Source organism: Dipodomys merriami, unplaced genomic scaffold (genome assembly GCF_024711535.1).
Source record: "Dipodomys merriami isolate MVZ:Mamm:240054 unplaced genomic scaffold, mDipMer1.0.p SCAF_4, whole genome shotgun sequence".
Classification (NCBI taxonomy): Eukaryota; Metazoa; Chordata; class Mammalia; order Rodentia; family Heteromyidae; genus Dipodomys; species Dipodomys merriami.
The window spans coordinates 8,218,570-8,231,104 of NW_027205603.1; the positions used below are offsets into that span (position 1 = coordinate 8,218,570).

A 12,535-nucleotide genomic window follows, 5' to 3' on the forward strand; every position below is an offset into this window, starting at 1 on the left:
TACAGAAGACAGAATACACCAACTGGACCAAAAAGTGACAGATATGGAAAAATCACTTAAATTAAGCCAAAGGGAAATTCAAGAACAAGCAGATAATGCCAAGAAATTTAACCTTCGTGTAATTGGGGTGGACGAAGGTGAGGAATTTCAGAGCAAGGGAATGCAACACCTATTCAACAAGATAATCGGTGAAAATTTTCCCCACCTCAAAAAAAGAACATCTTACCTACATAACAGAAGCATATAGAACACCCAACAAGCAAGATCCCAGGAGAAACACTTCTAGACACATTATAGTAAAAATGATAGATCTGAATAATAAGGAAACAATCTTGCATGCAGCAAAAATGAAGAAGGAGCTATACTACAATGGGAAAAAAATTAGAATCACTGCAGATCTCTCCACACAAACAATGAACGCAAGAAAGGCCTGGGAAAGTACCATACGAGCCCTGAGAGCCAATAACTACCAACCCAGACTGATATACCTGGCAAAGCTAGCATTCACATTCGATGGAGAACTGAAAATTTTTAATAGCAAAGAAAAACGAAATGAATACATAAATATTAATCCAGCATTACAAAGAATTCTAAGAGGGGGGACACAACCTGAAGAAAGCAACCAGGAACTGGGACCTGCCCCAGACAGGCATTACTCAAAGTCTAACTGAGCAAGCACAGGAGGAAAGGAAAGAAGAAAAACTTAGGAAAACGGAATGACAGGGACAACAATGCATCTCTCTATACTTTCTCTTAATATTAATGGGCTTAATTCACCAATTAAAAGAAAACGAACTGCAGACTGGATCAGAAAACAAGACCCATCCATCTGTTGCCTTCAGGAGACCCAACCTCTCAGCCAAACATACCAACAAATTCAGAGTAAAGGGTTGGAAAAGGATCTACCAATCAAATGCCCCCGGTAAGAAAGCAGGTGTAGCTATCCTGATATCTGACAGAATAAACTTCTCATTAAAATCAGTACAGAAAGACAAGGACGGACACTACATATTATTACAGGGAACAATCCAAGAGGAGGATATTACCATCATCAACTTATATGCCCCAAATATTGGTGCACCCAGATATGTTAAACAAATGCTCTCAAACCTACAGAATAAAATAGATCCCAATACGATAATACTAGGAGACTTTAACAGACCACTTTCACCAAAGGACAGGTCTACCAACCAGAGGACTGGCAAAGAAGCTACCGAATTAAGTGAGGCCATACTTCAAGCGGAATTAACTGACATCTACCGAGTATTTCACCCTAAAACAACACAGTACACATTCTTCTCAGCAGCTCATGGAACTTTCTCCAGAATAGACCATATCATAGTTCATGCAAGGAACTTAAGCAAATACAAAGGGATCGACATAATCCCCTGTATCCTAGCTGACCACAGTGGAATCAAGCTAGTTCTCAATAGCAAAGCATACCGCAGAAATTTCTCTAATACATGGAAATTGAACAGCACATTCCTTAGCAATGCCTGTGTAACAGAAGAGATCAGAGAAGAAATAAAACATTTCCTACAATTCAATAAAAATGAAAACACCTCACGAAGAAATTGTGGGACACAGCAAAAGCAGTCCTGAGGGGCAAATTTATTGTCCTCAGTGCCCACATCAAGAGAATGGAGACCAACCAAGTAAATAATCTCATGTTGCAATTAAAACAGCTAGAAAAACAAGAAAAAATGGAACCTAAAGTTACTACACGAAGCCAGATAACCAAATTAAGAGCAGAGATTAACCAATAATGAAAATTAGAAAATTATAGCCAAAATAAACCAAACAAAAAGCTGGTTCTTTGAAAAAATAAACAAAATTGATGGCCCGTTGGCAAGATTAATTAAAAAAAGAAGAGAGGAAACCCATATTAACAGGATTAGGGATGCCACAGGAAAAATCACAACACGTATCCAAGAAAACCAATTAAATAAGCCAATATCCTACAACGAGATACAGGAAGCTATCAAAAGTCTTCCAACAAAAAAAAGCCCAGGACCAGATGGATTCACAGCAGAATTCTATAAAACCTTTAAAGAAGAACTAATACCCATAATCCTCAAGCTCTTCAGAGAAACAGAGAAGGAGGGAGCTATCCCAAACTCATTCTACAAAGCCAGTATCACACTCATCCCCAAACCAGGCAGACCCAACCAAAAAGGAGAATTACCTTGGTGAACACAGATGCAAAGATCCTTAACAAGATTCTAGCTAACAGAATCCAGAAACACATAAAAAAAATCATACACTATGACCAGGTAGGCTTCATCCCAGAGATGCAGGGATGGTTTAACATACGTAAATCAATAAATGTAATCCAACACATCAACAGAGCCAAGGTCAAGAATCACATGATTATCGCCACAGATGCAGAAAAGGCCTTTGATAAAATTCAACATTCATTCATGCTAAAAGCTTTGGAGAAAATAGGAATAGAAGGAACATTTCTAAAAACAATAAAAGCCATTTATGACAGACCAATAGCCAATATTATACTTAATGGGGAAAAGCTACAACCAATTCTCCTAAAATCAGGAACAAGGCAAGGATGCCCACTGTCTCCACTCCTCTTCAATATAGTCCTGGAACCCTTAGCCAGGGCAATAAGGCAAGAAAAAGACATTAAAGGGATTCGCATAGGGAAAGAAGTTAAACTATCCCTTTTTGCAGACAATATGGTACTATACCTTCATGATCCCAAAAACTCCATCCCCAAACTCTTAGAAATCATAAATCACTTCGGCAAAGTAGCAGGATACAAAATAAACCCACAAAAATCAGTTGCCTTCCTGTACACTGACAATGTACAAGAAGAGAGGGAAATAAAGGGAGCAACCCCATTCACAATAACCTCCCAAAAAATAGAATATTTAGGAATTAACCTAACCAAAGCTGTAAAAGAACTAGTTAATGAAAATATAAAAAGTTAAAGAAAGAAATTGCAGAAGACACTAGGAAATGGAAAGACCTCCAATGCTCTTGGATAGGCCGACTTAATATAGTAAAGATGGTAATACTTCCAAAATTAATATACAAATTCAATGCAATTCCTATTAAAATCCCAATGGTGTACATCACTGAAATACAGAAAACAGTCCAAAAATTCATATGGAACAACAAAAGACCTAGAATAGCCAAAACAATTCTAGGGGATAAAGACAATATGGGAGGGCTATCCATGCCGAACTTCAAACTCTACTACAGAGCTATAATAACAAAGACAGCATGGTACTGGCACAAAAACAGACCTGAAGACCAATGGAACAGAATAGAAGATCCAGAAATAAATCCACAGGCCTACAGCCAGCTGATATTCGATGAAGGAGCCAAAGACATACAATGGAAGAAACACAGCCTCTTCAACCGCTGGTGCTGGGAAAACTGGGCAGCCACATGCAGAAAACTAAAAGTGGACCCCAGCCTATCACCATGCACCAACATCAACTCAAAATGGATTAAAGACCTTAACATTAAACCTGAATCTCTGAAACTACTGCAGGACAGAGTAGGAGAGACACTTGAACTAATAGGCACAGGAAGGAACTTCCTGAACAGAGTCCCAGGGTCACAACAAATTGGAGAGAGACTCGACAAATGGGACTACCTTAAAATAAAAAGCTTCTGCACAGATAAAGCTATCGCAACCAAGCTAGAAAGACAACCAACTAATTGGGAAAAAAATATTTACCAGCAATATATCAGACAAGGGGTTAACATCCTGTATATACAGGGAACTCAAGAAACTAATCCCTCCCAAACCTAACAAACCAATTACTAAATGGGCAAGGGAACTAAAGAGGGACTTCTCAAATGAAGAAATAAAAATGGCAAAGAAACACATGAGGAAATGTTCACTATCCCTGGTGGTGAAGGAAATGCAAATGAAGACAATCCTGAGATACCACCTTACCCCAGTCAGAATGTCCCACATCCACAAATCAGCCAACGACATATGCTGGAGGGGATGTGGAGAAAGAGGAAGCCTATTACACTGCTGGTGGGAATGTACACTTATACAACCACTTTGGAAAGCAGTCTGGAGGGTTCTTAGAAAGCTAAAGATTGACCTCCCTTATGACCCAGTCATACCACTTCTAGGCATCTACCCTGAACAACAGGAACCAATATACAAGGACACATGCACCTACATGTTTATTGCAGCACTGTTCACAATAGCTAGGATATGGAAACAACCCAGATGCCCCACCACAGATGAATGGATCCAAAAATTGTGGTATCTATACACAATGGAATATTATGCAGCCTTTAGAAATGACAAAATAATGGCATTTGCAGGGAAGTAGATGGAGCTAGAAGGAATCATGTTGAGCGAGGTAAGCCAAGAGCAAAGAGACAAACGGTACATGGTCTCCCTGATAAGTGGATGCTAAATCCAAAATGTTAGGTGATACGACAAAACTAACAGGACTCAAGAAACAAAGAACTCCCACTCATCTGGTCGAACCACTACTAAATATCCCCATGCTGCTGATCATATGTATGGTGTATATGTGTACACCATTATATGTTATAGACTGTGATAGACAATTTGCTCCAGGAAAGTTAGAATGAACTTGTGACTTTAAATGAGCATCATTATTCCACAATACTGTGAAATTCGGGAAATTATGTAATCACTTAATCACAATAAAAAAAAAAAAAAAACCTCCGGGAAGGTAGGGAAGGAAGGGATGGTAGGGGGAAAACAATGGAGGGGGTAACAATGCTCAATAGGAAATGTACTCATTACCTTACTCATGTAACTATAACCCGCTGTATAGTATCTTTACAATAAAAAATAAAAAAACAAAAAAACAAAATTTAACTCACCTGATGGATCTTCAGTCATATCAAGTTTAAGTGCCTTTGTTCCATCAAAACAAAATGCCTTGATGGAATTCAGTCCTAACAATAAAGCATTCTGTTTTATTTTTTCTACTTTATTGGATATTTTATCCAGGGCTATTACTTCTCCCTAAAAAGAAAAAGAAAGTATAAATCCAAAACAGTCACAAACAACTAAAAAAAAAAAAACCTTAAAAATTAGAATCTCTACTTTCCTCCTAGTCCTACTTCTAAAGCTAAATTTAATAAACATATGTGTATTTTGTTGTCTAGGAGCGTACAGCACTACAAAGACAACCAAACAAACAAAAATTCAATTTAAGCCAAATACTTGAATCTTTCATAAAAAATGCACACTCTTGTCAATTAATCTTACAGCTAGCTATGTTTACTAGCATATATTAACTGTACAAAAAGGTTAGAAGTACTTTGAAAATACTGGCCTCCTGTCATTTTCTCATTCCTCCCCCCACCTTTTTTTTTAAACAATTTTAATTGGTTCCATTACTCTTCATATTTTTTAACAATATTAATGGGTTTCATTATTCTATTTTCATTATTCTATTCTATATAAACATAATGTAGTTCATTTATCTTCATCTCCGCAATCACCCTCTCTTTCCACCTTCCTCCCTCCGCATGGTTCACTCTCTGCAAGATATTCACAGTCGTATTCTATGAAGAACCTTTGTAGTGGTAGCTCCTTAATTTTAGCCAACACTAATGAAAACTGAAAATAAGAGTTCTCAATCTTCTCAAGGAATTTAAAAGCATCCATTGAAGGTAAACATTAAGAATCACCTATTTGAGCCAGGAACTGGTGGCTTATACCTGTAATGCTAGCTACCCATGAGTCTGAGATCTGAGGACTGTGGTTCAAAGGCAGCCTTGGCAGAAAAGTCTATGAGATTATTATCTCCAATTAATCACCAAAAAGCCAGAAGTAGAGCTGTGGCTAATCTCGTAGAGCCTTGAGCAAAAAAAGCCCAGGGAGCCGGGCGCTGGTGGCTCACGCCTGTAATCCTAGCTACTCAGGAGGCTGAGATCTGAGGATCGCGGTTCAAAGCCAGCCCGGGCAGAAGAGACCGTGAGACTCCTATCTCCAATAAACCACCAGAAAACCGGAAGTGGCGCTGTAGCTCAAGTGGTAGAGCGCTCGCCTTGAGCTGAAGAGCTGAGGGACAACGCCCAGGCCCGGAGTTCAAGCCCCATGACCGACAAAAAAAAAAAAAAAAAAAAAAAAAAAAAAAGCCCAGGGACAGCACACAGATCTTGAGTTCAAGCCCTAAAACCAGAAAAAAAAAAAAAAATCACCAATCTGATGTGACCTAATCATCTCTGCAAGAGCACTAATTCTATTCTATAACTAAAGTATCTTTAGATGGAAGTGAACATTATTTGTAAAACTGATCATTTTGATATTTTCAATTTACTCATATAAAATTCATATAATATCATGGTGATATTTAATGCCAGAAAAAGATCCCTGTGGATCGTTCTTCACTGCATGCACACTTCCTTCACACTGCCATGCAGACTAAGGCTCACTGCACTTGTTGCCATCAGGATGACAGTAAATTTACCACAAAGACATTAAAATCACTTGAATACTTGGTGATTTGCTTGTTTTTCCTTTCTGCCATTACTATTCATCAATGACTGACTTTTCTGGGTTTAACTCAGGACCTATGGAGAAAAGAGAAAGGCAGCACATCCTAGCTGTCTCAGCTAAGGTCACTTTAAATAACTGAAAACCATTCAAACCCATTGAGTAAGACCACTCAAACTTTCCAGAACCATCCTACTAACTGCAGGTGACCAGATACATGAGCCAGGCTAATAGAAATTAAGTGAATGCCACAAACCCCTGAGCCTAATAAAGCTGTTTGCACCTGAGTCTTGCATTTCTTTTATAGCATTACAAAACAAAGTATAAAGGGCTATACTGGTAATATTCAGACTCTCTTCAGAAAGACCTTTTTTACTACAGCAAATAAAGACATGTGACTCAATACAGGTCCCCGGCTTACCATGTGCAAGGTCTTGCATTCAACCCCACCACCTTAAAATATTTAAGTCAAGTACCAGAGGTTCTCACAACTTTAATCCTAGCTGCTCAGGAGGCTGATTATCCAGAGAATCAACATTTGAGGCCAACAGACCAGGCAAAATAATTCTCAACACTCATTTTTTTTCAATTAACCAGCAGAAATATGGCTGGAGGTATAGCTCAGAGACAGAACACTAGCCAAATAAACACCAAGGCATGAGTTCAAACCTCAGTAATGTGAACAAAACAACAACAACAAAAAATACCACCACCTATTTTTATGCATATACATTTTTTATCATCTCTGTTTAGAACACTGAATATTTCATAAATTACTATAGGGTTAATAATGTTTAGTGTGAAGTTTTCAGCAGGAATCTGGATAATAACACAATTTATACTGTATTTCTATTTTTCAAAAATATAAGTCCTTTTAAAGTATTACAATTATCATATTGATCAAAAATGGATCTACTCATAAAAATCTCCACCCACTACCAGAAGCCACTTGAGCAGTAATTCCTAGCCTATCTCACCTACACAAAGATGTGTTCTAAAAATTATCCTCATTGCTCCTGGCACTATGAATTTCTCCTCTTAATAGATCTACTTTCACTAGGATTTAAATATTGTTATTCTTTAGTTGAAGAGTAATTACAAAGCTACAATGACTTCTGAATAGTGCCTTGAATAACTTTTGATAATGCCTACCTATAATAAAAGAAAATATTTTAGTTGGGAGGTGATGACTCATGCCTGAAATTCTAGCTGCTCAAGAGGCTGAGAACTGAGGATTACAATTTGAAACAAGCTGGGGCACAAAAATGCCAGACTGGAGGCATAGCTCCAGTTGTAGGTGTAACACAAGTGGTAGAGTGCCAGCTGTGAGTGAAATGGAAAAAGCCTAGCAAAATATACTGGCTCCTACTAATTCAAGCCCTGGTACGGACACAATTTTATTTTATTTTTTTGCCAATCCTGAGGCTAGAACTCGGGGCCCTGACCCTGAGCCTCTCAATGCTCAAGGCTAGCGCTCTAGCCCTTTAGCCCCAGTTCTACTTTTGACTTTTTGGGAGTAGTTTATTGGAAGTCTGTTAAGACTTCCCTGCCCTTGGCTGGCTTCCAACCACAATTCTTAGATCTCAGCCTCCTGAGTAGCTAGGCTTACAGGTGAACCACCACTGCCTAGCTCGTTTATTTTTTTTAACTTAAAAATTTCTAAAAACAAGCCAGGCGCTGGTGGCTCATGCCTATAATCCTAGTTACTCAGGAGGCTGAGATCTGAGGATCGAGGTTCAAAGCCAGCCCGGGCAGGAAAGACTATGAGACTCCTATCTCCAATCAACCACCAGAAAACCGGAAGTGGCGCTGTAGCTCAAGTGGTAGAGCGCTCGCCTTGAGCTGAAGAGCTGAGGGACAGAGCCCAGGCCCAGAGTTCAAGCCCCACGACCGACAAAAAAAAAAAAAAAAAAATTTCTAAAAACAGAAAACACCTTTGCATATATACCTAGCTACATATGCTAAAGTTATATAGAGTCAGGTTGCTCCATTATTTTGTGACAATAAAGCAGGATCATAAGGTTTATATAATCCTAAAGATGTTCATACACATTCTACACATACATATTACATTGCATTATATGTTTATTTCAACAGTGCTAATGTATTGTCAGATTACTTTGTAGTTTTATAGTACCAAGTAAAAATTTGAATAATAAAGAACAGGAAAAGCTCTTAAGTGTTTTGCAGTTAGCTTTGCAAGTAAATAGTTCTGTATGGCAGTCTTCACAAGTAACTGTCTACTGAACCTACCCTAGCAGCTGACACAAATCATCTTCATTTTAGATAGAATTGATGTAAATTGTTTTTTTTTTTTTCTTTTGGGTCCAGTCGTGGGACTGAACTCTGGGCTTGGGCGCTGTCCCTCAGCTCTTCAGTTCAAGGCTAGTACTCTACCACTTGAGCCACAGCACCATTTCTGGCTTTTTTCTTTTTGCTTATGTGGTGCTGAGGAATCGAACCCAGGGCCTCAGGCAAGCAAGGCAAGCACTCTATCACTGAGCCACCTTCCCAGCCCCTAGAATTGATGTAAATTGGATGATGAATGTCTATGTTCCATCCTAACCAATGAAATATGCTACATGTTTAGAGCCTCACCTGATCATGCATTAGTGACGCAATATGAGTTGTTTTGCCTCCAGGTGCTGCACACATATCTAGGATCTTCTCTCCAGGTTGAGGATTCAGGACATGAGTTACTACAGCAGATGGCAAATTCTGTAAGAAAATCACCTCAAAAATTATTAATAATTTTAAATCATTTTTATTTTAGAATGAGAATGTAAAATAGCCTTTTTTTTTGGGGGGGGGGGGCCAGTCGTGGGGCCTGAACTCTGGGCCTAGGCGCTGTCCCTCAGCTCTTCAGCTCAAGGCTAGCGCTCTACCACTTGAGCCACAGCGCCACTTTGGCTTTTTTCTTTTTGCTTATGTGGTGCTGAGGAATCGAACCCAGGGCCTCAGGCATGCAAGGCAAGCGCTCTACCACTGAGCCACCTTCCCAGCCCCGTAAAATAGCCTTGGAAATTAGCTGTGGTGGCACACAGCTGTCATCTCTGCACTCAGAAGGCTGAGACAGAAAGTGTCAAATTCAAAGCCTCCTGGACTCAGTTTTTTATAAACACACACACACATACACAAACGTTCGTCAGAGTTGTGCCTTTGGGTTCTTCCCCCAAGTATACCCTCCTTTAGTCAGAGTGTAAATGCATAGAGAGCCCCATACATGTTATCTTGCCCAGCTGTATTTTAAATATAGCTTCCACATGAGAGAAAACATGCCTTCTCTCACTCTGTGCCTGGCTTACTTCATTTAACATGATTTGTTCTAGATCTATCCTTTTCCTGGCAAATGACATCTTATTCTTTCTAATGGATGAATAAAACCACATTCTATATGTGGTAGCACCATTTTCTTGATCCACTCATCCATTATAGGACATCTGGGCTGTTTTCATACTTGGCTATCGTGAATGGTATAGCAATGAACATGGATATGCTAGTGTCTTAACTGTATCCTAACTTGTAATGTAGATGCCTAGACGTAGTACGGCTGGACAACAGGCTAGATCTATGTGTTTTTTTGAGAAACTAGTACTAGTTTACTACCTTTCAGCATGGTTGTACATTCCTAGCATAGTGTAATAGTGTTCTTTTCTCCCCATATCCTCACCAGCATTAATGTTCAAATTGTCAATGCTGGCCAATCTTACTGGGGTGAGATGGACTCTCAATGTTGGTTAGATTTGTGTTTCCTTTATGACCAGGGATGTTGAGCATTTCCTCATGTGGTTTTTGTTTTGTTTGTCATTGTGCTCTTCTTCTAAAAAGTCTCTAACTCCTTTGAACATTTATTGACTGTTTTTTTGGGGGGTAGGGGTTAGTTTCATAAGCTCCTTGTATATTTTGGATATTAGGCCCTTGTCAGAAAGGATACATCAAACTAAAAAGTTTCTGTATAACAAAGGACATAGTAACTAAATAAAAAAGACAGCCCACAGACTGGGAAAATATCTCTTCCAATTATACATCTAATAAAGAATATTATCTTATATGCTGGTTCAAGACAACAGTTATTAGGACAGTTACATGAAAAAACAAACAGGTCTCTAGACTCATCTTAAAGCTATGTAAGTTTATGTGGCTTGGAGAGAGGGAAGATCTAGTTCTCAAAACCAGTTAGATTAGCAACCCTAGTTTCCTTATTTGTAAGAGGAAATAAATCCATCAAGCTGTTGGAGAAATAAGATCTTTCTTCGAGGCTTGACTGGAATCAATACTCTCACAGCCCATCAGGTACCTTAGATTCAGTCCATCACTAATAACCCACTAAGTAAAAGCATTCAACTTGTTGGCATTTTTAAGTGAACAGACTATAGATAATAGAGCAGAAATCTCTAATGAATAAGGCAGCCTACCTACACATTTAATACAGTAACGATCTAAGGAAATTTACACAATACACATTTACATAAATTAGCACTTCTATCATATAGAATATAAAGTATTATAATAAAAAGATTTGTAACTCAAGTATGCTACTCCTATCATAGGGATTCAAATCTTTTGGAAACTTCTTAGAAGATATAAAAATCTTAGTGTCAACTCAACTGTATTAATGAATTTTCACTCTAACAAACTTTCCAAGATTGTTGTTACAGTTATACATAATATTGATCCATACAATCCAGACTGAAACAAACATGGAGGGGCTGGGCTGTATGAGCCCTGGGTTCCTTATTGAGCACCACCACCCTACATAAACAGAAAAACTGAAATTGAAAATAGACTCCTAGAAGGTCAAATTTAGGATAATGTTAGCATTAAAATAATACAGCAATGAGGGCTGGGAAGGTGGCTTAGGGGTAGAGTGCTTGCCTAGCATTATAAAGCCCTGGCTTCAATTCCTCAGTACTACATAAACAAAAAAGCCAGAAGTGGCACTGCAACTCAAGTGGTATAGTGCTAAACTTAAGCAAAAGAAGCTTCAGGGACAACACCCACACACTGAGTTCAAGCCCCAGGACTGGCAAAAAAATAATACAGCAATAAATTCGACTAAGAACAAATTTTTGAGTCTGAATTGTTAATAAACAGAGAGGAAAAGAAGGATTTTATATTAAAATGTTGAGTGAGAAATGTTGAGAACAGGGAGCTTTTTTTTTGGGGGGGGGGGAGGGTGGAAGTACCAGTCCTGGAGCTTGAACTCAGTGTCTGGGCACTGACCCTAAGCTTTTTAGCTCAAGGCTAGTGCTCTACTACTTGAGTCATAACTCTACTTCCAGTTTTCTTTTTTGGTGCTTAATTGGAGATGAGTCTCTCAGCTTCCTGCTCACACTGGAAAAGGAGGATTTTTTAAATTTTAAACAATAATGACTACCTCAGGCAAAGATCACCAACAGATGCTAAAGCTCAGAGGAAATTTTAATGAGCAGAGTATTTTGATAATTTTTAAAGTATCTCCTACAGATTACTGGCGACATAGAGGAAAAAGCATAATTATACATTTTGTGGAAAAAATAAAACATCTCTGTAAGGTGATCAAAATGAGTCAGACACAGTGGCTTAAGCCTATAATCCTAGCAATAGGGTAGCTCAAGACCAACTTGGGTACCTAAGTTTGTGAGACTATCTCAACTGATGACTGGGTGTGGTGGCACATCCTAGTCATCCAAGCAACAAAGCAAAGAACAAACATTGGAGGATCAAACTTTAGGGGGGCTATCTTGAGAATAACCAATGTAAAGAAGAACTGGGAAGGGGGCTGGGAAGGTGGTTCTGTGGTAGAGTGCTTGCCTCACATGCATGAGGCCCTGAGTTTAATTCTTCAGCACCTTATAAGCAGAAAAAGCTGGAAGTGGTGCTGTGGCTCAAGTGGTAGGTAGAGCTCTTGCCTTGATTTACCTTGAGCTAAAGAACTGAGGGACACTGCCCAGGCCGAGTTGAAGCCCCACGGCCCACCAAACAAAAAAACAAAAAACAAAACTGAGAGGGTGTCTTAAACAGACCCCAGTACTGTCACAATAAGAAAAAAAAAGATTGAGCAAATGAACATCATCAATGAGGACA

General features: G+C 38.8%; 1 protein-coding gene across 3 annotated transcripts in view; it reads right to left on the reverse strand.

The window, feature by feature from the left end:
- Nsun6 (NOP2/Sun RNA methyltransferase 6) overlaps positions 1 to 12,535 on the reverse strand; it is a 50,253-nt gene that overhangs the window by 21,676 nt on the left and 16,042 nt on the right. For all 3 annotated transcript variants that reach the window (XR_011365600.1, XR_011365599.1, XM_069990468.1), the window contains 2 exons: positions 9,068 to 9,187; positions 4,846 to 4,990 (listed from right to left, as the gene is read on the reverse strand). Coding sequence is in view for 1 of the 3 variants with exons in the window: in XM_069990468.1 (XP_069846569.1) it covers positions 4,846 to 4,990; positions 9,068 to 9,187 (265 nt within the window). In the remaining 2 variants the exon portion in view is untranslated. The remainder of the gene's footprint in view (positions 1 to 4,845; positions 4,991 to 9,067; positions 9,188 to 12,535) is intronic.